General features: G+C 45.0%; 2 protein-coding genes across 2 annotated transcripts in view; one reads left to right on the forward strand and one right to left on the reverse strand.

Annotated features, from left to right (window-relative positions):
• Positions 1-11142, forward strand: part of LOC144674479 (uncharacterized) — an 89569-nt gene extending 78427 nt beyond the window's left edge. The window contains exon 4 of the mRNA XM_078535818.1: positions 10905-11142. Within this exon, the coding sequence (XP_078391944.1) occupies positions 10905-11142 (238 nt within the window). The remainder of the gene's footprint in view (positions 1-10904) is intronic.
• eci2 (enoyl-CoA delta isomerase 2) overlaps positions 11072-27486 on the reverse strand; it is a 156710-nt gene continuing 140295 nt past the window's right edge. The window contains exons 9-10 of the mRNA XM_078539553.1: positions 23481-23624; positions 11072-11588 (exon numbers count right to left, since the gene is read on the reverse strand). Coding sequence (XP_078395679.1) covers positions 11433-11588; positions 23481-23624 — 300 coding nt within the window. The 3' untranslated portion in view covers positions 11072-11432. The remainder of the gene's footprint in view (positions 11589-23480; positions 23625-27486) is intronic.

Consider the following 27486-nt stretch of genomic DNA (forward strand, 5'->3'; position numbering starts at 1 on the left):
CCACCCAGTCCCATCTCTGTTAAAACCTGAAGTAGATGGTTTGAATTTGGGAGCTTTTTTTAACAATTTTATTTCCCATCCGACCCAAACCCGCATTTTTGGGTTTAAAGTTCCCCGCATATGATCAAGCTCTCAACAACAAATTGTCTTTCATAATTTTATTCAGGCCCTCACAAAGTATAGTAAGAGTGTAGTTAACTCAATCCAGAAAAAGTCTGTTCTAACAGGCCATGGCTATCCGAGCTATATTTATACCTAACCTGTTTACTGCACTCACAATCTAATAATTGCTCAAGAATCTTCCATCATCACATATGTAGGACCATACCTTGCAGACAACCGTTGATTTACACATCCCTTCTGCACAATGTTGACAAATAAGAGTAAAGATGTTAGATATGCAACGAGGCATAAAACAAGGCATTCTTCATTTTAAAAATGCTGATGCCTGCATTCCAAAACCCAAGCATGCACTGGACTAAAGTTTTTAGTGTTTTTTTTCCATTGGAATGCATAGCATAGCAGTACAGCAGTTCACTGATAATCTGTCGACACTGTGTGAAAGCTCTGCCATTTCTTCATCTTCTAAGACATTCCCTTTATTAAAAAGTCTCTAATTGGTTCAACACCTTTTGTCATCTATCAAACACTCTCTTATCCTTACCATTTTTCGTTTGCTTTCCCCTCTGTTTTGTCTGGACTTTGCCTGATATTCTTTTGTGTGGTTAGCCATTTTTCTGCTATAGGTCCCTTAAGTCTCATTACAATTTGAATTTCTATTCAGGAGCGCCAGCTTTTGATGCATGCCCTTTATTTCCTGCAGGAATATGTTTCATTTGTAGTCTAATCATTTGTGTAAACATTTCCCAATGTTTGTATTCTGTCTTATCTGTCCATTTTCCTTTCCAATTTGTCTTACTGAGATTGCTGTTTCCCCAATCAAGTACCTTTGCACTTGACTTGACTGTTCCTTCAGTTTCATATTGAACCTAATTATGTTCAGTTGCCATGAGGTCTGTATCCAAGTAGCTCCATTTGCCAGGATATAGACTGAATTTTGACCCTGTTGATGTCAAAGATACCTGCTGTAGAGTTCTGTAGAAATTCTGCTGAGATGGGCTTTTGATTAATGACGTACACTTAACATTTCCTAGAGGTTTTTGGGGAAAAGATGGGGTGGGGGAAGTTGTTTATTTGTCCACAGATGTTCTTTTCTCTTGTAATGCATTGGTATCAATTGGAATGGGAAGTCTGATTTGCAGCAAACCTTAAATCATGTATGGGACGGTGCTGATAACTTCAAAGGCAAGTAAGATTTGAAAACCTTAATTACTCCTGTCAGCCAGCATGGGAAACAGCTGCAGGATGTAGGATCTTGAGGTGAAGCAGATTTTCCACTTATACTGAAAAAAGATGTGCAAGCTACAGAGGAGGCCAATGTGTGTCCCTGGCCGATTAAGTTGGTGCAATACATTGCTCAGCCACTACTTCTTTCCTGGAATACTTTCGACCTACACTTTAATGAGGAGTAGGGGTGAAAGTCTTGGAAGAATTAGAGCTTAACATTCCTATCAACAGCTTTCCTGTTCCCTTTACCAAGTTTGGAACCAGCCAATATACTTCTGAAAGCCGACAACACGTAACTGGCAGTGCACAAGCCATTACAGTGGCCTTTAGATCATAAGATGTAGGAGCAGAAGTAGGCCATTTGGGCCATTGAGTCTGCTCCACCATTCAATGAGATCATGGCTGATCTGATAATCCTCAACTTCACTTTCCTGCCTTTTCCCCATAACCCTCAATTCCCTTACTGATTAAAAATCTGTCTATCTCAGCCTTGAATATACTTAACGACCCAGCTTCTACAGCCCTCTGCAGTAAAGAATTCTACTGATTGACCATCCTCTAAGAGAAGAAATTCCTCCTAATCTCTGTCTTAAATGGGTGACCCTTTACTCTGATATATACCCTTTACCTCTGGTCCTAGACTCTCCCAGAAGGAGAAACCTCTCAGCATCTACCCTGTTAAGCCCCCTAAGAATAGAAACATAGAAAATAGGAGCCCTTCGAGCCTGCTCCGCCATTCATTATGATCATGGCTGATCATCCAACTCAATAGCCTGCTCCCGCTTTCTCCCCATACCCTTTGATCCCTTTTGCCCCAAGAGCTATATTTAACTTTTTCTTGAAAACATACAATGTTTTGGCCTCAAATACTTTCTGTGGTAGCGAATTCCACAGGCTCATCACTTTGGGTGAAGAAATTTCTCCTCGTCTCAATCCTAAATGGTCTACCCCGTATCCTCAGACTGTGACCCCTGGTTCTGGACTCACTCACCATTGAGAACATCTTTCTTGCATCTACCCTGTCTAGTCCTGTTAGAATTTTATAGGTTTCTACGAGATCCCCCCCCACCCCCCTCCCCTCCTCATTCTTCTGAACTACAGCGAATATAATCCTATCCGACTCAATCTCTCCTATGTCAGTCCCTCCATCCCAGGAATCAGTCTGGTAAACCTCCGCTGCACTCCCTCTATAGCAAGTACATCCTTCCTCAGATAAGGAGACCAAAATTGCACACAATATTCCAGGTGTAGTCTCACCAAGGCCCTGTATAATTGCAGCAAGACGTCCCTGCTCCTGTACTCGAATCCTCTCGCTATGAAGGTGCCATTTGCCTTCTTTATCGCCTGCTGCACCTGCATGCTTACCTTCAGCAACTAGTGTACGAGGACACGCAGGTCTCGTTGCACAATCTCCTCTCTCAGATAATAATCTGCCTTCCTGTTTTTGCTACCAAAGTGGATAACCTCACATTTATCCACATTATATTGCGTCTGCTATGCATTTGCCACCTCACTCAGCTTGTCCAAATCACACTGAAGCATCTCTGCATCCTCCTCACAGCTCACCCTCCCACCCAGCTTTGTGTCATCTGATATGAATCTTATATGTTTCAATAAGGTTGCCTCTCATTCTTCTATACTCCAATGAGTACCGGCCCAACCTACTCAACCTCTCCTCATAAGAAGATCCTTTCATACCCAGGATCAACTTAGTGAACCTTCTCTGGACTGCCTACAATGCCAGTACATCTTTCCTTACATAAATGGACCAAAACTGTTCACAGTATTCTAGGTATGGTCAAACTAGTGTCTTGTATAGTTTTAGCAAGACTTCCCTATTTTTATACTCCATTCCTTTGAAATGAAGGCCAATATTTCATTTGCCTTCCCTATTACCTGTTGAACTTGTATGCTAGCTTTTTGAGATTCATGCACAAGGACCCCCAAATCCCTCTGAGCTGCAGCTTTCTCCATTTAAGTAATATTCAGCTCCTTTATTCTTCCTGCCAAAGTGCATAATCTCTCATTTACCCCACATTATATTCCATCTGCCAAGTTTTTGCCCACTCACTTAACCTATGTTCCTCTGTTGACTTTGTGTCATTCTCACCATTTGCCCTCCCACCTATTTTTGTGTCATCTGCAAACTTGGCAATAGTACATTAATTTCCTTCGTCCAAACTCATTAATATATATTGTAAATAATTGTGGCCCCAGCACTGATCCCTGTGGCACTCCAATAGTTACAGGTTGCCATGCTGAAAATGCCCCCTTATCCCAACTCTCTGGGCTGAATTTTCCCCCCATTGCGAGGTGGGGGGGGGGGGGGGGGGGGGAAGTTGATGGGCGGGCACATGCGGGCATGCTTCCGATTGGCAGCCCCAATCGGAGGCGCGGTGCCATTTTACGTGGGCAGGCCAATTAAGGCCCGCCCAGCATGACTTCCGCACGGAAGCGCTACATACTCCCTGTGCAGGCGGGGGTGGGGGTGGGGATTCCTAAAATTGAGAGTGCGCTCTTTCGCGCGTGCGCATGAAAGAGCGCACTCATCTCCAACTGGAGGAACAGCACCTCATCTTCCAACTAGGCACTTTACAGCCTTCCAGACTGAATATTGAGTTCAACAATTTTAGATCATGAACTCTCTCCTCCATCCCCACCCTTTCCGATCCTCCCTTTTTTTCCCAATAATTTATATAGATATTTCTTTTCCCACCTATTTCCATTATTTTTAAATGTATTTCCATCCATTGTTTTATTTCTACCTTTTAGCCTTTTTTGATTCCTTCACCCCACCCCACCCCCATTAGGGCTATCTGTACCTTGCTTGTCCTGCTTTCTACCCTTAATTAGCACATTCCTTAGATAATATCACCACCTTCAAAACCTCTTTGTCCTTTTGTCTGTGACATCTTTTGGTTATCTCCACCCATCACTGGCCCTCTATCCAGCTCTACTTGCCCCACCCCCCCTCAAACCAGCTTATATTTCACCTCTCTTCCATTTTTACTTAATTCTGTTGAAGGGTCATTCGGACTCGAAACGTTAACTGTGTTCCTTTCCGCAGATGTTGCCAGACCTGCTGAGTTTTTCCAGGTATTTTTGTTTTTGTTTTGGATTTCCAGCATCCACAGTTTTTTGCTTTTATCCCAGGAATCAGTCTGATAAACCTTCGCTGCATTCCTTCTATAGCAAGAACATCCTTCCTCAGATAAGGAGACCAAAACTGCACACAATATTCCAAGTGTGGTCTCACCAAGGCCCTGTATAATTGCAGCAAGACGTCCCTGCTCCTGTACTCGAATCCTCTGGCTATGAAGGCCAACATACCATTTGCCTTCTTTACCGCCTGCTGCACCTGCATGCTTACCTTCAGCGACTGGTGTACGAGGACACCCAGGTCTCATCGCACATTCCCCTCTCTCGATTTATAGCCATTCAGATAATAATCTGCCTTCCTGTTTTTGCTACCAAAGTGGATAACCTTACATTTATCCACATTATTCAGCATCTGCCATGCATTTGCCCACTCACTCAGCTTGTCTAAATCACAATGAAGCATTTCTGCATCCTCCTCACAGCTCACCCTCCCACCCAGCTTTGTGTCATCTGCAAATTTGGAGATATTACATTTAGTTCCCTCATCTAATCATTAATATATACAGTGAATAGCTGGGGGTCCCAGCACCGATCCCTGTGGTACTCCACTAGTCACTGCCTGCCATTCGGAAAAAGACCCGTTTATTCCTACTCTTTGTTTCCTGTCTGCCAACCAGTTTTCTATCCATCTCAATACACTACCCCCAATCCCATGCGCTTTAATTTTACACGCTAATCTCTTATGTGGGACCGTGTCGAAAACCTTCTGAAAGTCCAAATAAACCACATCGACTGGCTCCCCCTCATCAGCTCTACTAGTTACATTCTCGAAAAATTCCCGTGGGTTTGTCAAGCATGATTTCCCTTTCATAAATCCATGCTGACTTTGTCCGATTCTGCCACTGTTTTCCAAGTGCTCAGCTATTAAATCTTTTATAACGGACTCTAGAATTTTCCCCACTACCGACATCAGGCTGACTGGTCTATAATTCCCTGTTTTCTCTCTACCTCCCTTTTTAACTAGTGCGGTTACATTAGCTACCCTCCTATCTGTAGGAACTGTTCCAGGATCAATAGAATCTCAGAAGATGACCACCAATGCCTCCACTATTTCTAGGGCCACTTCCTCAAGTACTCTGAGATGTAGATTAACAGGCCCTGGGGATTTATCGGCCTTCAATCCCATCAATTTGTCCAACACCATTTCCCTACTAATACTAATTTCTTTCAGTTCCTCACTCTCACTAAACCCTGTGTTCCCCAACATTTCTGGTATGTTATTTGTGTCCTCCTTTGTGAAGACAAAACCAAAGTATGTATTTAGTTGGTTAGCCATTTCTTTGTTCCCCATTATAAATTCCCCTGTTTCAGATTGTAAGGGACCTACATTTGTCTTCACCAATCTTTTTCTCTTCACATACCTATAGAAACTTTTACAGTCAGTTTTTATGTTCCCCACAAGCTTACTCTCGTACCCTATTTTCTCCTTCTTAATCAATCCTTTGGTCCTCCTTTGCTGAATTCTAAAGTAGTCCCAATCCTCAGGTCTGTTGTTTTTTCTGGTCAATTTGTATGCCTCTTCCTTGGATCTAATACTATCTCTAATTTTCCTTGTAAGCCATGGTTTGGCCACTTTTCCTATTTTACTTTTGCGCGAGACAGGAATAAACAATTGTTACAGTTCACCCATGCGCTCTTTGAACGTTTGCCATTGCCTATCCACTGTCATCCCTTTAAGTAACGTTTCCCAATCCATCATAGCCAACTCGCGCCTCATACCATCATAGTTTCCTTTATTAAGATTCAGGACCCTAGTCTCAGAATCAACTACGTCACTCTCCATCTTGATGAAGAATTCTATCATATTATGGTTGCTCATCCTCAAGGGGCCTTACACAACTAGATTGCCAATTATTCCTTTCTCATTACACAATACCTAGTCTAGGATGGCCTGTTCTCTAGTTGGTTCCTCAACATATTGGTCCAGAAGACCATCCCGTATACAATCCAGGAATTCCTCCTCTATGGTAGTGTTACTAATTTGATTTGCCCAATCTATATGCATATTAAAGTCACCCATAATTACAGATGTTCCTTTACTGCATGCGTCTCTAATTTCCTGTTTAATGCCATTCCCAACACCACCACTACAGTTTGGGGGTCTATATACAACCCCCACTAACGTTTTTTGCCCCTTAGTGTTTCTCAGCTCTACCCATATAGAGTCCACATCATTGGAGCTAATATCTTTCCTCACTGTTGCGTTCATTTCCTCTTTAGCTAGCAATGCAACTCCACCGCCTTTTCCTTCTTGTCTGTCCTTCCTAAATACTGAATACCCCTGGATGTTCAGTTCCCATCCCGTGTCACCCTGCAGCCATGTCTCCATAATCCCGACTATATCATACCTGTTTACATCTATTTGCGTGGTTAATTAATCCACTTTATTGCGAATGCTCCTCGCGTTAAGGCACAAAGCCTTAAGGCTTGTCTTTTTAACATTACTTGAACCGTTCCCACTATTTTTCACTGAGGCCCTGTTTGATTCTTGCCCTTGATTTCTCTGCCTACCATTTTTCTTATTCCCCTTTCTGTCTTTTGTTCTTGTCCTTGATTCCCCCTCCTCTGACTCCTTGCATAGGTTCCCATCCCCCTTCCATTTTAGTTTAAACCCTCCCCAACCACTCTAGCAAATATTGCCCCCAGGACATCAGTCCCGGTCCTGCCCATCCAGTTTGTACTGGTCCCACCTCCCCCAGAACCGGTCCCAATGTCCCAGGAATCTGAAACCCGCCCCCTCACACCATCTTTTCAGCCACGTATTCATCCGATATATCCTCCTATTTCTACTCTGACTAGCACATGGCACTGGTAGTAATCCTGAGATCACTACTTTTTGAGGTCCTACTTTTCAACTTACTTCCTAACTCCCTATATTCTGCTTTTAGGACCTCATCCTTTTTTTTTACCTATGTCATTTGTACCAATGTGTACCACGGCCACTGGCTGTTCACCCTCCCCCTTCAGAATGTCCTGTAGCCGCACTGAGACATCCTTGACCTTAGCGCCAGGGAGGCAACATACCATCCTGGACTCTTGTTTGCGGCCACAGAAACGCCTATCCATTCCCCTGACAATTGAATCCCCTATAACTATTGCATTCCTACACTTTTTACTCCTCCCCTGTGCAGCACAGCCAACCGTGGTGCAACAAATTTGGCTGTTGCTGCTTTCCCCTAAGAGGCCATTCCCCCCCAACAGTATCCAAAGCGGTATATCTGTTTTGCAGGGGAATAGCCACAGGAGATTCCTGCAATGCCTGCCTAGTCCTCTTGTTCTGCCTGGTGGTCACCCATTCCCTTCCTGCCTGTGGACTCTTAGCCTGTGGTGCGACCACCTCTCTATACGTGCTATCCACGATACTCTCCGCCTTGCGGATGCTCCACAGTGTCCCCAGCTGCCGCTCCAGCTCTGAAACCTGGGCTTCCAGGAGCTGCAGCTGGAGACACTTCCCGCACACATGCTGGCCCCAGGCACTGGAAATGTTCCTGGCTTCTCACATAGAGCAGGAGGAGCACACCACAGCTTTGAGCTCTCCTGCCATGACTTACCCCTTTAAATTAAATTAAACCTTTTGGAAGATACTTAATATCAAATAATATCAATTACTCTAGGGCCCTTCTTCCCTGCTCCTTGTTGTTACAGAACATAGCTCTTACAAACGATGAACCACAAAATAAAACCTTAAAAACTATAAGTGATAAAAGTAGTAAATACTTACCCGACCATACTCACGGTACTCAAAGGATCACCTCGTTCCCTTAAATTCCCTCAGTCACCAAACTCCAATTTAAGCACTCTACTGCAGCCCAAAGCAGCACTCCAGTGCAGACTGGATATATCCTTGGATGCAACCCATCAGGTCCAAGGGACTTATTGGCCTTTAGCCCCATTTGTTTCCCTAGTACCTTTTCTCCAGTGATAGTTATTGTATTTATTTCCTCTTCCACTTTTGCCTGTTGGTTATTTAGTATTTTTGGAATGCTATTAGTGTCTTCTATCATGAAGATTGATGCAAAGTATTTATTCAACTCCTCCCCCATTTCCTGGTTCCCCATTATTATTTCCCCAACCTCATTCTCTAAGGGGCCTATACTGACTTTGGCCTCTCTCTTCCTTTTTATATATTTAAAGAAGCTCTTATTGTCTGTGTTTATATTACTTACCAGTTTACCCTCAAAAGTTTATTTTCTCCCTCTTTCTAATTTTGTTGGTCATCTTCTGTTGGTTTTTAACTTTCCCAATCCATTGGCTTACCACTAATCTTTGCCACATTGTATGTTTTTTTTCTTTCAATTTGATACTATCCTTAACTTCCTTGGTTAACCATGATTGGTTTATCCCCTTCCTAGGATCCTTCTTCCTCGCTGGGGTATATGTTTGTTGTGAGTCATGAACTATTTTCTTAAATGTCTGCCATTGTTCATCAACGGTCTTTTCTGCTAAGCTCCTTTCCCAGTCCACTCCAGCCAACTCTGCCCTCATTTCTTTGTAATTACCCTTATTTAAGTTTAGCACAATTGTTTCCGACCCAAGTTTCTCACTCTCAAACCGAATGCTAAATTCTACTGTGTTATGTGAAGTCACTGAAGTCTCCAAAGTCCTTGAACATGTTGTTGCCCCCCAATTCCATGCCCATCTTTCCCAGACTCCATATTTTAATCTCTGCAATCAGGTTTCCACCCTTGACACAGTACCAAAATGGATTTTATCAAATGACATCCTATATGACTGTGACAAAGGTTAACTATCCCTCCTTGTCTTTCTCAACCTTGCTGTAGCTTTTGACATAGTTGACCAAACCATCGTCTTCCAATGCCTCTCGTCTGTCATGCAGCTGGGTGGAACTGCACTCACCTGGTTCCAATCTGCTCTAATTGTAGTCAGAATGTAGAAACGGCTTCTCTTCCCACTCCCATATTGTTACCTTTGGTATTTGGTTTCTTCTTATTTTTCATCTAACGCTGTCCCCTTGGCGACATCATTCAAAGGCACAGCTTTAGTATTCTGATACACTGATGACACCCAGCTCTATCTTACCACCATCCCTCTTGACTTCTCCAATGTTGCTAAATTACCAGGCTGCTTGTCCGACATCTAGCATCTGGATGAGAAAAGTTTTTCTCTAATTAAATGTTGGGGTGGCTGAAGCCATTGTCTTTGTCCCAGTTGCAAACTGCATTCCTTAGCTAGCAACTCCAACCCTCTCCTTGGCAACTGTCTGAGGCTGAACCAGTCTGTTCACAACTTTGGTCTCCTATTTGAACCCAAGATGAACTTCCGACTACATATTCGTGCCATCACTAAGACTTTCATTTTACACCTCTGTACCACTGCCTCGGCTCATCTGCTGCTGACACCCTCATCTAATGCCTTTGTTACCTCTTGTCTTGACTATTCTGCCGCTTTCCTGGCTGGTCTCCCACATTCTACCTTCTGTAAATTTGACATTATTCACATTTCTGCTACCTGCGTCCTCACACACCAAGTTCTGTTCACCCTTCACCCTGTGCTTGCTGACCTACAATGGGTCCTAGTTAAGCAATGCCTCAATTTTAAAATTACTCATCCTTGTCTCCATGGCTTTGTCCCTCCCTATCTCTGTAATCTCCTCCAGGCCTACAGCTCTCCATGATCTGTGCTCATCTAATTCTGGCATATTTTAATTGCTGCACCATTGGTGGAGATACCTTCAGCTGCCTAAGCCATTTGCCTCTTAAAACTCTCTTACCTCCTTTAAGATGCTCCTTACAACTTACATCTTTGACCAAGCAACTACCCATCTGCCTTAATATTGTGTCATGTGGCTGGGTGTCAATTTTAGCTTTATAATGCTCCTGAAAAACATCACCCTTGCTTCCCTTAACAGCTCATGACACATTTCATCTCAGCCTGCCAATTTATCTACTTTCAAATATGTTCAACCCCTTAATATTTCTTCTCTCACCATGTTTATTCCATCCAATATTTCGCACTCCTCCTCAACTATAACTTATGCATTGTTCCCCTCTTTTGTGAAGACAAATGCAAAGCATTAAGAACCATGCCCATGTCTTCCGCCTCCACACACAGGTAAGCTTATTGGTTTCCTTACTCCTAAGTGGCCTATATAATGTAATCAACATGCACAGTTACAATATATTTTTAAGTATGGACATAAATGGAGAAAAAATATTTTCAATTTTAGTTTTTAAAAGGGTGATTCTAAGATAACTATACAGATGTTTGGTTTTATTAAAGTGTCTAATATAGTCCAATATTATATGAAACTGAATTCTATCTCAGTTTTATGATGTTTATACTTCAATTCAGGAACTAGATTATAATTTCTACTGTAATTAAGGATGAAATTGTCTACTTTGCACATTTTAACAGTTTCCAATTATTTTCTCTTAAAGGTGGTCAGTAAGAAAAGACATGCCTGATACGTTGTACAGATGGTTCATCCTACAAGAGCTTTGCAAATATGGGCCCATTGATTCAGTAATCTTTTATGGACATAGGTGCGCCCAAGTTGTGTTCAGCGATATGCTGTCAGCGTGCAAAGCAATTAATACTCATTCAGTTAGACTGCCAGGACAGCTTTATAATTGTTTTTGGTATTATCCATTTATGATGCAAAATTACAGGTTTTAAATGTACAAGAGTGACTTAGTATCACAAATTGTTTACTTTTACACATTTTGATAATGTTTCCGATTTCAATTCTCCCTCCCACCCATCCATAATTTTCCTAAAGTTACACATTTCTGGAAACATTTAGGAAAACCATTCAGCAGTTTGGATGACCAATTTACAGTTATCAATGCAGTTTGACGAAGAAAATTGTAACATAATCTAAAAGATTAGTAACATGAAAATGTTCTGGAATCATAACTAGTATTTAGGTTTTTGGTTGCCAGTTACAGAATAGTGAGGAAACAAAATCATAACTTTGATTTTTTTTCATAGAAGCCTATGATGGCATTCATGCATTCTTCAGATAACCATCTCTCCATCAGTCTTTCACATTCTTGGGCATTGACAGCATGCAGCTTTTCCTTTTCAACACCTCTTATTAGCTGCTTTGAAAAGGCCAGAGACTGAAATGAAAGTAACATGTTTAAGAATTTAATTGTGTTATGCATGAGACAATCATGTGTTACTAGATCTGAAATTAATAACAGCTTAATTTAATTCAGTTGGATCCTTTGCAAAAGAATTTACAGTTATCAAAATATCTCGCAACAAAAAGCCGTCTAAATCACCAGTAAAGGCAGCATAAATATATAAAAGCTCAAAATAAACAATGTGGTAAGAATACGGATGTTGCAATTTATATTCAAACCATAAAATGACACCAAACATTGCCCATAACACATAGCAGGGTTACAGAATGATTACATTATCCATTATATAAATTAGCACGTTGGCATAATCAGCCATAATTTGCTTTAATTTTATGCATGGAGTAACTGAAAATGAATGTAAAGCTAAACAGAATTTTTAATCCTTGGGTCATTTTCTTTGAAATAAAGAACAGTCACTAGACAGCAAAGTAACAATGTCCTATAAAGGTTTCAATCAACATGCTTACACAAAAAAAACTATTTATCGCTGAATGGTTATTGGGCATTCCTAGTCTCCAGTTATCCAGTCTTAAAATCCAAGCAGGTGCATTAGCTAGCATTTAGCCCCACAAGCAAGGATAAACCTGAATTCAAGCTCTGCTTTCAAGGTTGTTGGACAAAATAAAGGCTCCTGGAGTTGGGGTAATATATTAACATAGAAACAGGATTGATTAAAGGATGGAATAAGGGGTCATTTCCAGGATGGCAGGCTGTTATTAGAGGGGTGCTGCAAGGATCAGTGCTGGGGCCTCAGCTATTTACGATCTATGTTAATGACTTGCGTAATTCCCTATCTACCAACTTCATTCCTCTCCCTGGCAACTGTCTGAGACAAAATCAGAACGTGCATACCTTGTTGCCATATTTGATCCCGAGATGAGCTTCTGATCACATATTGGCGCCAACAATAAGACCACCTATTTTCACCTCTGTAGCATCATTTGACTCTACTATCTCGACGCACCTGGGCTGAAACCCTCATTCATGCACTTGTTACCTCTATGCTCAACTATTCCAACACATTCCTGTCTGATCTGCCACATTCTAGCCTCCGTAAACTTGCGGCCATCCAAAACACTGCTTCCTATGTCCTAACTCACACCAAGTTCTGTTCACCTATCACCACTGTGCTCACTGACCTATATTAACATCCAGTCAGCAACGTCTTGATTTAAAATTTTTCTTCCTTGTTTCAAAACCCCCATGGCCTCGTCCCTTCCTATCTCTGCAATCTCCTCTAACCCCAGGACCCTCCAAGATATCTGCACTCACCTAATTCTGGCCTCTTGAGCATCCCCATTGGTGGCCATGCCTTCATTTGCCTAGACCTCACACTCCAGTATTCCCTCTCTACACTTCTCCACCTGTCTTCCTTACTTTCCTCTTTTGAGACACTCCCTAAAGATTATGGGCAGAGTTTTATGTCCTGCGGGCGGGGTGCGCCAGACCCAATCAGGCATAAAATAGCGTGAGATGATGTCAGGCGAACGTCCCGACGTCATTGCGCACTTGTGCGAATTTCGCTCGGTGGGTGCGAGTGGGTGCCAGAGCTGCACCCGCCATGAATTAACAGGCCACTTAATGCCATTAAAAGTCCAATTGATGGCGATTTTTCATTACCCGTATGATGGCGTGCTCATCACAAGGGCAAAACGGGCAGGCGACCAGCCGACATTTTCAAAAACCTCATCCAAGTTTGGGGCTTAATTCTTAGCATTTCCAGGCTTTATTTCAGGAATCCTTGGTAAGACCCCCAGAGGATTCAGGCTGTGTGGACCCTTCCAGGTATCATTACCATTGTGGTCTCCGCTGGTGGCACCTCCGCTGAGAAGGGAGACATGAAGGCTGAGGAGGCCAGGTGTACCAATGCAACTTCCAGGGGAGGGACCTGTAGGAGGAGAGCCACAGGCACGAGGCGCAGGGCCAGCAGGAAGTCCAAGGCGGAAAGGGCCACAGAAGACGCCACTATTCTGCTGCCAGGATTTACAGGTGGTGATGCAGCTACCTCAATATGTCTGAGGTGCAATGCTGAAGGAGGCTCCGCCTCTCACGGGAGACTCTGTGACCTCCATTTGTCAGATGATTGGGCCCGGGATCAGCTCCAACTGTATGGGTGGACACCCCAAGCCAGTTGCGCTGAAGGTCACAGTGGCCCTCAACTTCTATGCCTTCAGCTCTTTCCAGGGCTCAGTGGGGGATCTTTATGGAGTCTCCCAATCAGCTGTCCACAGTTGCGTCAAGCTGGTGACAGAAGCTCTGTTCAGGCAGGTACTGACCTTTATTCTTTACTGTACGGACAAGGCCAGCCAGGCTGAGTGAGCCAGAGGGTTCACCGCGTCCAGGGTGCCATCGACTGCACACATGTGGCCAACAAGGCATCAGCAGGTCAGCTGGGGGCCTTCGTCAACAGGAAGGGATTCCACTCCATGAATGTGCAGAGAGTGTGTGACCACAGGATGCAGATTCTGCAAGTCTGTGCAAATACCCTGGCAAGGTCCCATGATGCTTACATCCTCAGACACTCCCAGGTGCCGAGGCTCTTCAGTGCTCCAGCTCGACTGGATGGATGGCTGCTGGGTGACAAGGGCTATCCGTTGAAGAGGTGGCTCATGACACCTCTCCGCCACCGAAGAACAGAGGCAGAGAAGCGTTACAATATGAGTCATGCCTCCACAAGGACGGTGGTAGAGAGGACCATAGGTCTTCCCAAGGTGTACTTCCGATGCCTGGACCATTCACAGGATGCACTACAATACCCCCCAGAGCGGGTGTCACTGATAATGGTTGCATGCTGTGGTCTCCACAATCTGGCACTGGCAAAGGGGCACCCACTGGAGGAAGAGGATGTTGACACAGCTGCACAGGCCACTGATGATGAGTCCAGTAGCGAAGCAGAAGAGGAGCACCGTGAGGAGAATGCTGAGGCCATGGAGCCAGACCTCGGTAACCTCCAGGGAGGCAGGGACACCAGGGATGCCTTGATCCAACGCTCCTTCAGCTAGGCTACCAAAGATCAGCTTCAGCCTCATGCCAGGGCTGTTGCCTCCATCCCGGATGTCTGAAAGGACCCATCTTAGGGTAGTAAAGGAAGTAGCTGCAGAGAAAGTGGATGCACTGGTACTAATCTCCCAAGAATCCTTAGATTATGGAAAAGTCCTAGAGGATTGGAAAACTGCCAACGTAACACCCTTATTCAAAAAGGGAGGGAGACAAAAAATAGCTTAACATCTGTCATTGGGACAATGTTAGAATCTGTTATAAAGGATTTAATAGCAGAGCATTTAGAAATGCAATAATACAATCAAGCAGAGTCAGCATGGCTTCATGAAGGGGAAATCATGCCTGACAAATTTATTAGAATTCTTGAGGAGGTAACAAGCAGGATAGTTAAAGGGGAACCAGTAGATGTAATATCTTTGGATTTCCAAAAGGCATTCAATAAGGTACTGCACATAAAGAGCCCAGGCTGTTGTGGGTAGTATATTAGCATGGATAGAGGAATGGCTAACTAATAGAAGACAGAGTTGGGATAAGGAGGGCATTTTCAGGATGGTGACCTGTAACTAATGGAGTGCCACAGGGATCAGTGCTGGGGCCACACTTATTTACAATATATATTAATGAGTTGGATGAGGGAAATGAATGTACTATTGCCAAGTTTGCGAATGACAAAAATAGGTGGGAAGGCAAGTGGTGAGGATGACACAAAGAGTCTACAGAGGGATATAGACAGGTTAAGTGAGTGGGCAAAAACTTGGCAGATGGAATATAATGTGGGAAAATGTGAGGTTACGCACTTTGGCAGGAAGAATAGAAGAGCTGAATATTATTTATATGGAGAAAGACTGCAGAAAGCTACAGCACAGAGGGACTTGGGAATTCTTGTGCATGAATCCCAAATAGCTAGCTTACAAGTTCAGCAGGTAATAGGGAAGGCAAATGGAATGTTGGCCTTTATTTCAAAGGGAACAGAGTATAAAAATAAGGAAGCCTTGCTAAAACTATACAAGGCACTAGTTAGACCACACCTAGAATACTGTGAACAGTTTTCGTCCACTTATCTAAGGAAAGATGTACTAGCATTGTAGGCAGTCCAGAGAAAGTTCACTAGGTTGATCTTGGCTATGGAGGGATTTTCTTATGAGGAGAGGTTGAGCATGTACTCATTGGAGTTTAGAAGAATGAGAGGCAATGTTATTGAAACATATAAGGTTCTTCAGCGGGTTTGACAGGGTAGATGCTGAGAGGCTGTTTTCCCTTTTGGGAGAGTCCAGGACCAGAGGGCATAATCTCAGAGTAAAGGGTTGCCCATTTAAAACAGAGATTAGGAGGAATTTCTTCTCTCAGAGGGTCAAGGGGACAGGGGTATCCCTCCTGGCAGCCACCTTTTCCAGGAGGAAGGCAAGGCACTCGTCGGGAAAGCAGGGGGCTGAGTGCCCATTCGCCTGCCATGGTCCAGCTGCACTCGACACCATTGGGAACGCTGAACACATGTCCTTCTGTGGCAACCTTAGAGGGGCTGCTTTTAAACCGACCACTAGGTCACCATTGGATCCGGTGGTCGACAGGCCCCAGCCCCAGCCCGCCCATTCCTGGCCAGTGTGGGGCTGTGTTTCACCCTGGGCAGGCATTAATTGGCCCGCCAGCATGGAATTGCGGTTGGGGGTTGATCGTGGGCGGAGGACCATTTCTTGGCTCCTCCCAGGTCCGCCCACCTCAAATTCCTGCCCTATGGGTGTGGTTTTCTGGTCCTGTCCGGGGCTGGGATTTTCCGGTCCTGCTGATAGTCAACGGACTGTAGGGTGCCTCTCCAAATTCCCTGCAGGCGGAAGCAGAAAATCCGGCCAACGTCTTTGACCGAGATGGCCATCTGACCTATTGGGCAGAATTTAGTTCATGCCAGGCCCCAAAACCGCACCCCATCCTCACCCCACCCGCCACCAGCTGGTGAACCCTCTTTCATTTCTGTCTGGGAGGCCTGATGCTATTTATGTGCAATCTGGCACTTACCTAGCCAGCACTGGACCTCCCACACGATCAAGGTCAAGGTGGAAATCCCGAAGGAAACTGCTGGCCAATCAAAGGCTAGCTGCTCTCCACTGCTGCAGTGCCACTGGGGGCGCTGGCTGTTGCCGGTAATGCTCCGAGGCCTTTATCAGAGGTTATCACTGGCCAAGGGCGGGGGGTTGGCAGAGGGATCGGATGCAAGAGCAGGGCACCCACCTCTTCCCAATGCCTGATCCCCCGAATGAGGAAACTCCTGGTAGGCTGCTGGCAATCCCAACAGTATATGTTTCGGGAGGCATGGAGACCTGTTAAATCCCAGAGCCACCATCAAATCCCATTTGGCTCAAGGATAATTGGCTTTAAGTGGCTCATTAATGAGTCTAATTGATGTCCTGCTGCCAGAGGGCGGGATTCCCGTGTCGGGTCCTTCCCACCCCCAACTAAATTTGGGGCAGCTTTTCCACCACCAGCAATAAAATGTGGGTATTCCCGCCTGATTCTCCACCAAACCTCCCTCCCACCATCATGCTCACTCTGGAAGATCCATTAAAGTTCACCCAATGGGTGGAATTTTACAGTCCCCCACTGGCAGATTTGAAGGTGGGTAGCTTGTAAAATGTAGTGCATGGCCTTCCACCACCTACCCATCTTCCATTTTATGGACGGATGGAGGAGACATCAGGCAGCCCGCTCGCCCTTGGGGCAACTGGTATTGGTGGAGATGCTTTCCCCGTCAACTCCAGGTGGCGGGGCAGAAAACCCTTGCCATCTGAAAAGTCCTGCCCATTGTCTCCTTTATGGCTCATTGACATATTCATTTAATAATGTTCCTGTGAAGCACCTTGGGATGCTTTATTACATTAGAGGTGCTATTTCAGTTGTTGGTTGTTGTAGAAGATGGGACGAATGTAACTCATTCAGGTTTGCTGACAATACAAAGCTAGGCGGGAAAGAAAGCTGTGAGGAGGACACCCCGGCCCTGTAATGGAGTGGAGTGCCAGGAGCCTGGTCAGGATGCTCCCTGGTGAATTCCCACTGCCACAAAACTTTTTCAGGGTGGCCTGAGAAGCAGATCAGCTGCCTGCTTCACGGAGGCAAGCAGCCAACTAACATTGTTAAGGTCCCAACTGGGGCAATTTTCCACCCTTGTTGGCATTTTGATGCAGGCAGAGCCCCCTACCACCGACCCCCCCTCCCCCCACTATTGCCTGAAAAGGGCGCCAGATCAATAGTGGTGGCCTCTCTGTGGCAGGTTGAGGGGCCATCAATGATGGAGGCTCCATGACCCAATGACAGAGCTACGGGGCAGGAAAGGCTGCACATGTGGCACGAATAATTCTACCAGAGGGGTTTCTCCTTTGCTCTGAGGGGCTTAAATATTTCTGCCCTCAGAATTTTTAAAACTTGCATCCATGCTTCTGAAGGTACCTCCGTATTGAGTCACCCTTGTGGTTCCTGACCTGCTTCAGAAGCACCCACCTCTCCAGGTGGAGCTGCCAAAGCTCCAGAGTTGCTGGTATTCTGATTGGGCTGGCAGCTGAGAGCCTGCTTGCTGTCCTTAATAGAATGGCGAGGGTGGAGGGGGCCAATTAGGAGGCCACTTCTTGGAAGACTGTGCCACCAGTCCTGATATCAGAGGCCTGAAGCCCAAGGGAAAATCCAACCCAAAGAGTTAGCAAAGGGATATAGATAGGCTAAATGAGTGGGCAAGAAGATGGCATATGGAGTATAGTGTGGGAAAATATGAGGTTATGCACTTCAGTAGGAAGAACAGAAAGACTTTTTTAAAATAATGAGCAACTATGAAATATTGGCGTTCTGGAGGATTTGGATGTCCTGTACAAGAGACAGAAAGTTAACATGCAGGTACCATAATCAATTAGGAAGGCAAATGGCACCTTGGCCCTTAATGCAAGGAAGTTGAAGTACAATAATAAGGAAGTTTTACTGAAATTCTACAAGGCTTTTGTGAGACCTGTACAGTTTTAGTTAACAATTTATATCTACATTGTGTCTTTAACATAATAAAATGTCCCAAGGCCTTTTGGAGGAGCATTATAAAACAAAATGTGACACCAAGACATATGAAGAGATATTTTGTCAGATGATCAAAAGCTTGGTCAAAAAATGGCGGCTTTTCACACCATATTGTCCCAAACCTGTCGCATTAATTATGCATTCCTGGGAAACACGGCCTTTACTTGGTGGGCGGGATCTCATTTGCCCGCCATGCCATCACCTCGCCGCTTCATCACGCCTGGCGCCATATTTAAAGTCCAGCCACGTGCAGACCTCTCAGTGCTTCCAACCCATGACTACTGCAAAGATGACATGGCCCTGAAAGGCCTGAAGCCCCCAGGTTCAACAACACATCCCTTGAATGCCTTTTGGGCGCAGTGGAGGCTCACCATGATGTCCTCCACCCCCACTCTGGCCGCAGGATGGGCAGCAACATCACTAATATGGCTCAGGAGATGGTGGTCAGCGGCAACACCCTGCAAAAGAGGACAGTCACCCAGTGCCGCAAGTGGATGAATGATCTCCTTTGTTCCGCCAGGGTAAGTCACTCTTCACTCAATTCACACACTCACAAGCCCATCACACAGGGCCCTCATTCTCTGCCAGTTCAAGGGACATCACTATTCACTCTCTCACACACACCTTCATTGTCCTCATCTGGTCCATGGGACCACTCACCACCCACACATGCCAGGCATACTTATCAACTGGCCTGGCAGGCATCCAGCTTACACTCTCTCCATCTGTATTTATGCAGGACAAGCTGGCACACAACAAGAGGGAGAGGTCGCTGACCAGTGGAGGCATGCCTGAAATCAAGGTCCTCATGGACTTTGAAAACAGAATCATCCATCTGGTTGGCGAGGATCTGGACCGTTCCTATGCTGACAGTGAGGTTGGTGGTGCTCGACCACGTGAGGATTCAGCAATGTAACATCCATCAGACAACCATGCTGTGAGTGATGTGTCCTGTTTCACAGGCCACTGCCATGTACTAATAATCTCTTCTTGCTTTCGCAGGCACATCTGCCAAACAGCCAACAGATACAACAGCCCAGGGCCTCCAATCAAGCCCCGAAGAAATCTCTGAAGGGGAATAGGAAGGCACCCTCCTTGGAGTCCTGTCACAACGCTCACCCACACCCTCCACCAGCACAGAGACACACACCTTGGTGGGACCTAGTTTTAGAGTAGCCTCAGGATTACAATGTGGTGAGCACATCGCACTTTCTGATCCACAGCAGGCAGTGGCAGGAAATTCCCAGGTGTCTGGCACTCGGAGGACTGCTGGAGGCCAGAAATTTGCTGAATCTGAGTCAGATGACGAGCCTCTGGACTTGGTTGTGTCACAGTTGCTGGAGCTGCAAAGGCAAGCTCGAGAACATCAGGAAGGGATGTCCACTGCACTCCTCAGAGTGCAAGGCATGATGGAGGAGTCTGTCCGCCTTTGGGTGAGGTGATAGCGCTGGCATGCCAATGCACTGAGGTCAACACTGGTAGGATGGCGGCCGCCATGGAGACCTTGGTCCAGGACATCGCTCCTGCACTGCTGCGCGGACTGAACTCCATCGCTGACACCATAGTTGGCCTCCAACAGTGTGTACCTGAGAGGGATGTGGGGCAGGTCAACCTCACTCCAGTTACCCCTTCTCCTCAAGGTGTTAGCCAGGGGGCCTGGGGCACCCATAGGGAGGAGGATCAGCACACCCCGGGGCCATCCACCCAGGTGACTACGGGAACGTACAGCCCATCCAAATCCCCTCTTCCTGTGACCTCAGCAACTCCAGCTCCACAGCTTAAGGAGGTTGCCACTGCCATGCAGCAGGTCCCCAAAAGCAAGCCATGGCGCTCTAGGTTTCGACCCTCCAGAGGATGCCCACCAAGGTCATCACAGACAGGGCATAGCAGCCAGCAGGCTGCCTCCACATCCGCTGTGCACGTCCGGGGAGCACCGATATGTAGTGGCAGGGTTAGAAAGGTCAAGAAGATGTAACTCTTTTGAGTCAAACCAAATAACCTAAATTAACAAAATCTGGGATAAAGTAAAAGGCAGTCCCTTAAAGGGAAACTGCAAAAACAAAGTCAAAATTTAAAGGAAACTTTCACAGCCACTGGCAGTGGATGCCCTCCATGTCCAAGTGGCACCAAATCCTGCTGTAGCTGGCAAATGTGACCAACCAGTTCCCTGAACATGCACAGTCTTTGCGACACTGGTTTTCAGTCATCTGCAGGAATGAAAGATGGTGTCTACAGACCCTGGTCTAGCTAGGTGCCGACCAGCGACGGCTCGCTCTGGCTCCTCAGAGACGTGTGCAGGAGCCCCAGCCACCCCTTCTTCCAGAGGGTGCTGCTCCTCTGAGCAGACAGGCGCCTCCGCTTTCTGTACGCTACGAGGCATATAGCTAGTTCACCAGGCTCTATGATCCTGGTGTACTCCTCCTTCAGGATGAAAGAGAGGGACATGTGAGTTAGTGTGGCTGTACTAAGAACTTGTCTTGGTTAAGTCTGAAGACCCCTTAACGCATCCCGGAGAGTGCTGGCCACCACTTGGATGGCCAGAGATTAGTGCGCTGTATTGTTGCCCAAAACCCCACCTTCCTCCGCCCTCCTGCACCTGACTGATTGGCAGCAGCTTTGCCAATTGGACTGCATGCTGTGCTCTCAGCTTAGGTGCAGACATTCTCCTAACTTTCACTGCAAAGCTGCACTGTTAGCTTGAACCATGATCGGAATGGTCCAAACCAGGATGATGACATTGCAAGGGGCCATGAGCGCCTCCACCAGTGACTGCTCCATTGCCAGCTTTAGCAAGGCGGTTGTACAATGTGCCCAGTCGTAAAATGCTCATTAGTTTGCAATCTGTGCCAAGGGGTGAAAAGCTCTGGAGCACTTTGTGGCACGTTGATGTCTGTGAGTTGCTTGAGTGGGCAAATAAGCTAGAGGCCCGACTCCAATCATATCAATGTGGCTGCACCTGAGCTCTCTCAGCTGCTGAGGAACGGTCACTAAATACAAGGTGCCCCTAATGCGTGGCCGCTTCCCTCGCTCATCCGTCCCCCACCCCGCAGGTGCTCATGAGCTACCTTCAACTGCAGGGCAGCCTTTCCACCCCCACCCCCGCTGCAAAGTCACCTCAGCTGCAAGGCAGCCCTTGTCATCCCCCCCAACCAAAGTTGCCTCAACTGCAGGGCAGCCTCCCTGCCACCACCCCTCAAAATGTCGCCTCAATCGGAGGGCAGCTTTTGTGCTCCCCCCTGTCCCAACCTTGAAGTCCAACAGGCGTCCCTGGTGAGCACTCCGCAACGTTATTGTGCTCTCACCTCCGAGTTCCCCTCAAAGTGCAGCCCGCTAAGTGCATGCCTTATATATGCTGTTGTGAAGCATGTCAATGTGCAATCACACTGACGTGGGCGGATGATCCAGCGGGCGGTGGCGGGGGGGTGGGGGGGAATGAGTTTGGTGGGCTAGCCTTATAATGCTGATGTATTACAATGAGGTTCCTGACGTCCAATGGTGGCAAACGTGGCCAGCCATCGACGGGCTGAGCAGACGATCACAAACTGGTTTCACAATGTCGTGAAACCAATTTTTGGCCCTATACTGTCCACTCACGCCACCAAACACGCCCGACGCCAACGGGCATGGGCGAATCCGCCCAGAATCTCAGGAAAAGAGGACGGACATTCAGACTAAGATGAGGAGAAATTACTTCACTCAGTGGGTTATGAATTTTTGGAACTTTCTGCCCTGGAGGGAGGTGGATGCTCAGTCTTTGAGTATATTTAAGGCTCAGATTGATAGATTTTTTTTTACTCTAAACGAATCAAGGGATATGGGATCAAGGGGAAAGTAGAATTGAGGATCAGTCATGATGTTATTAAATTTTGGAGCTGGTTCACTCAGGTTGTGCTAAGAGCTAGGAATGGGCACACCTAATTTTGATGGAACAAAACCCTGGAGTACTTAAGCAAAATGTAGCTTGTTTGAATATTTTTAAGCCTATGCATGCTAGTGATGTGTTCATGCAACTGGTGAAAATCGATGACATATATGCAAGCAACAAAAAATCATAATTAATTACCTCTCAAAACATTTCCTATTTTTGCAACCTATTCCTCAAAAGAAAATCTGTCCTTGCAATTAAGGATACTAATGCATAAATCTGAAAAATGGTCTCCTCCTCTCCACATATTTCTACCTTTTTGCTTCCTTTATTGCTGTCTCACTTTCTATACTTGTATCTCTCACCCTCTGCTTCATTTTTTGTCTTATTCCTCTCATTTTTATCTTGCTCCCATCCTGCCCCTCCCACTTTTGTGCTCTTCTGTTCCTCTCTTTTTCCCAGGACTCCTGCTTTCATCTTTCTTGTTGTTCCACTCTCCTGTCGATCTTTCCCTCTCTTTTCTCTTCGGTCACCCTCTTTTTCTGCTCTTCCGTCTCCCTTTCTCGCTCCCACCCTTATGTGTGTCTCATCGATCACTTTCTAGTCATTTTCTTCATTTTTGATTTGTATATTCTCTTCCTTCAGTTTTCATTTCTTAAGATTTTACTTTGAGTCAGTGAACAAAACATAATAAGTACAAGTGTCACACAACTGAAAATTGCACAGATGCAAGAATTTAAGTATAATATGTATTTTAAACCCATTGCCTCAGCTCTTTATATTCCAAATAATATAAGAAGCGGGAAAAGTACAGAGCTTTCAATCAGAAATGTAAGCGTGGAATAAGAACCATTACTTAATTAGTCAGAGTTAGCATATAATCCAAGTATAAACTACATATTGATACCAGTATGAAAAGTTGTATTTAAAGTATTCTAATGAAAATGTTTACGTACATTTTTGGGTAGTTTTGCATAAGCATGCAATCTTTTCCAAACCTCTTTCTGGAACGTACTGTCAGGGAATACCTCAGTCACCAGTCCCAGTTCACAAGCTTGAGCTGCTGTTACTTTCTTGTTGAACAAGAGAATTTCATTGGCCTAATGAGATGATAGAAATAAAATAACATGGAACTTATGACTCCAATAATAATAGATAGCTTTGGACTGACTGCCCATAGAACAACAGAAAACCTGTAAGTGAGCTAGGATATTGTAATCCACTTAATGAGCTTGAAATTTCAACATATGCTACTATGATTCACACAAATTACCTGAATTTGTAGATTAATTTCTAAACTTCTGCTTACTCCTGTATCGATATCTGTACTTTACATTGTGGAAGATTCAAAATTATGATTTGCATTACTGAGAGCCATCAGAAAATTATCCTAGCGTTCTGTGATACACTATAACAGCTTCACTGGACAGTGTTGTAACCTTGAAATAAAATACACATTTGTCATAAAATACTGATTTACAACTACTTGTTACCATTAGGAATGTTTCAATCAAGCCATCAGGATAGGAATTTTTTTTGTCACATTGAATTTTACAGCACAGAAATACACCCACCAGGTCTATGCTGTTGTTTATGTTTCACGCAAACCTCATCCCATCTTATTTTATCTCATCCCATCATATCACTCAATTCCTTTCTCTCTTCTGTATTTATCTAGCTACCACTTAAATACTTTGGCTGTGATGCTCCCTCTTCTATAATTGAACACTTTGGCCTGCGATTTCACAATAGATGAGAACCTCTCTGTTGTTACAAAAGTGGTGCAAGGGCCAAAATTCAGAACTAAATACAGCATCCATCATTTGCGCAGGGGTGGGAATGGACACAGGTCAGGAATTGCACATGTGCATTTCGTGGAGGCAGCTGTTCATATAAAATAGAAGCTGCCCCTAGTATTGTCTGACTTTTGTTAGCCAGGAGTGGAAAACATGACATGTGCCGATTAAACCTGGTAGGAGCAGGTCTAAACTTTGTGGAGTCCTTTGGAGAGTTGGTACCCTTTGGAGAGGTAAGGTGCTCTTTGGGGGAGGTCAGGTGCCCCTTGGGATTGTTAAAAGTAGGCAAGAATATGTGTAAAAAGTGCATAAATTCATTAACTGTCAAACTCATTGGAACTCTCAAAAGTTTCAAAATGAACTGTCAGAAGCAACTGGCAAAAAAGTCAAGACATTTAAAATTCCTGTCCTTTAAATCTTTGAAAAAAAAATGTCTGGAGTGTATTTAAATAATAATTGTTTGCTACTTCCCTCTATTTGTTGATATAAACTTGAGGGTTACAATTACTGGATTAGTGCGACATGATTGATAACTGTAAGATAGTAACAGGTAACAGTAACATTATCACAGTAAGGTGTCTTCCATTTCACAGTTTGATTGACAGTTCCAAGTGATTATAGACTCTTTAAAGTGGGATTATGGATTCCAATGTTTGTTTTTTTATAAGGGATTAAGCACTTGAATGAAATGTTTGTTTTTATAAGGATGTAGTTGAAGGAATGTTAAAGTAGTGAATGAGTTTTATTAATGAAGGTGTTCTTTTTTCAAATCAAGTCTGCAATGACGCTTAGAACTTTATTTTATTTAATCCCAGCTTGGGTCCGGAGGTCTTCCCATGGTGGATACTGGGGTAATTGGCTACGTAGGTGTAAGGGCAAAGGGTGATGAATGGGGGCATGGATTGGCACTAACTTGGCATAGGGACTAAAAGGGCCCTGGGGGTGGGCAGCGGAGCATAGGTTGGCATAGAGTATGTGCAGGGCCATGAGGGTTGGTAGAGGGGCATAGGTAGGCATAACGGCTATAAATAGGCATGGGGGTTGGGTAGAAGGTGTCAGGAAGATATAATTCTCATAACGCTATTGGAATTTATTGTAGAGTAATAGTGTGTGTGCACGCGCTTGTGTGGGACTTAATTGAATTAAAGGCAGCTGGTCTGAAGGCTTTGATGTAATAGAAAATAAGCTAGGTTTCAAATGTTAAGTTGGTAAGCATAGGTGTAAAGGGAACATTTGCATTTTTAAATAAACCAGACTAGCTTGAAATCAAAAGGGGGAGTGAAATGTTTCACCTAGCCAGGAGACATTAAGAAACAGTGTAGTTATTTTTCCCAAAGATTACTGGCAAAATTGGTACTATGAAAGATTTTTATTATCAGAGAGGTAAAGTCTAAAGGCATAGTGAAATAATGGGAATTTGCATTCAATGGGGAAAATATGTATAAAGGACCGAAGGTTGTGTGTAAGGGAAGGCATTCTAAGATCTAACAAGTGTGAGAAGTCTCCAGTATCTACACCTCAAACTGCTGTCTATAAGAAACTGAAGTTAAGAAAGCTCACTTTGAATTGGGGTGGTTCAGGATATTGTGTTTCTTTGCCTGGGTCTTTTAAAATCTGTGTGTCTTACTGTTGCCTTAACGAAAGTGTAACTGGGAGTTAGATTAACTAGGGGATTTAGAAGTTATCATAGTAGTAATTTGTAGATCTATTGGAGGGGCACAAAGTGGCATGGGTGGGGCATGGGGAGTGTGTGGGGGTTGAGGGCTGTTTTTGTTTTATTGTTTTTTTTAAATCTTGGGTGCAGTGCTGGAGCACAGAAGCAGGCCTTCCGCCCAGCTCGTCTCTGCGCAGCCAACAGCCTCCATACTTGTTCCGGGCCAGCAGGCCCAACGTCCAGAGAACCCTGCCACCCCAGGACGAAAATTCCAACTTCCCAGACACTTTTTCCCGGTTCCGGTTTGCAGAGCCGGGAACTGTCCTGACGCTGCATTCCTGACCCAAGAATCCAAATCCAGGTCTTTGTCTGGGCTCTCACTAGAAGCTCTGTGCTATTTGCCTCAATCGTTTCATGTGGTACCAAGCTCCACATTCTAACCACTTTCTGGGTAAAGAAGTTTCTCCTGAATTCTTTATGGGATATACTATTGCATCTTACATTTATGACTCGCAGGGCTTGATTTAATGCAGGGGACAGCGATTTCACCCACCGGCTAGAGAGCTGGCGAGAGCCCTGTGTCACCTCTTTGTGGAAGGTCTGCCGCATCTGTGCCACTCAGGCGTTTAACTGGCCAGTGGTGAGCCTTTCCTGGGATCAGGCACCCTGGGGGTGGAAGTCCTTCCCACTGAGAGCTGCCAGCAAATCAGAGGCTGGCAGCTCTACTGAACTGCAGTACCACTGGCGAGATAGTGGCTAGTACGACACCCATCCAAGGCTGAGGATCGGCATGGATCTAGGCACTGGTGAGTGATGGTGGGATTTGGGGAGGCCAGTGGAGAGGGTAAGTGGGGGTTGCCTGGAGAAGGGTCGGCAGCATGGGCAGGGAGGTGGCTCTCAGCACCACCCCCCTGCAACCCCGTTCCCAATTTTGGGTCCCTCAATCAGGCACTGACTGCCTTTGAACGAGGGACCCCCACCCCACCCCACCCCATCGGAAGCCTGCAAGCAACCCTGGAGAGGGAGCAGTGGTTTCTGTGGTTTCCTACATTATTGACATAAAAGCAGTTTGTGGCACACAGCATTCTAGATGCTCCCCCAATGACTTGAGGCCATCACATTTTAAAAATTAAAAAGGAAGAATTTTTTGCTAAACATTTTACAAGGCAATAAATCATATTACTAAAATTTTAGTGCTCTGCTTTAATGTGGTTGCAAATAAAAAGCAGAAGGTTTAGTGCTCATGGAGATCACAGAGTGCTTCCAAAGTATTGAGTTATTCCTTTCAGATTGTAATAAAAATAGAAAATAATGGAAACAGTCAGCAAGTCAGGCAGCATGCGAGGAGAGAAACAAAGTTAAGGTCGATGACCTTTTAACAGAACTTTCATCAGACCTGCTGAGGGTTTACAGCATTTTATGTTTTTAATTCACATTTCCAGCACCTGCAGTATTTTGCTTTTATGTTAGTTCTTTCATATTGTGTTCATATAACAATGACACAATAGTTAG

This window comes from Cetorhinus maximus, chromosome 3 (genome assembly GCF_964194155.1).
Source record: "Cetorhinus maximus chromosome 3, sCetMax3.hap1.1, whole genome shotgun sequence".
NCBI classification, from domain to species: domain Eukaryota; kingdom Metazoa; phylum Chordata; class Chondrichthyes; order Lamniformes; family Cetorhinidae; genus Cetorhinus; species Cetorhinus maximus.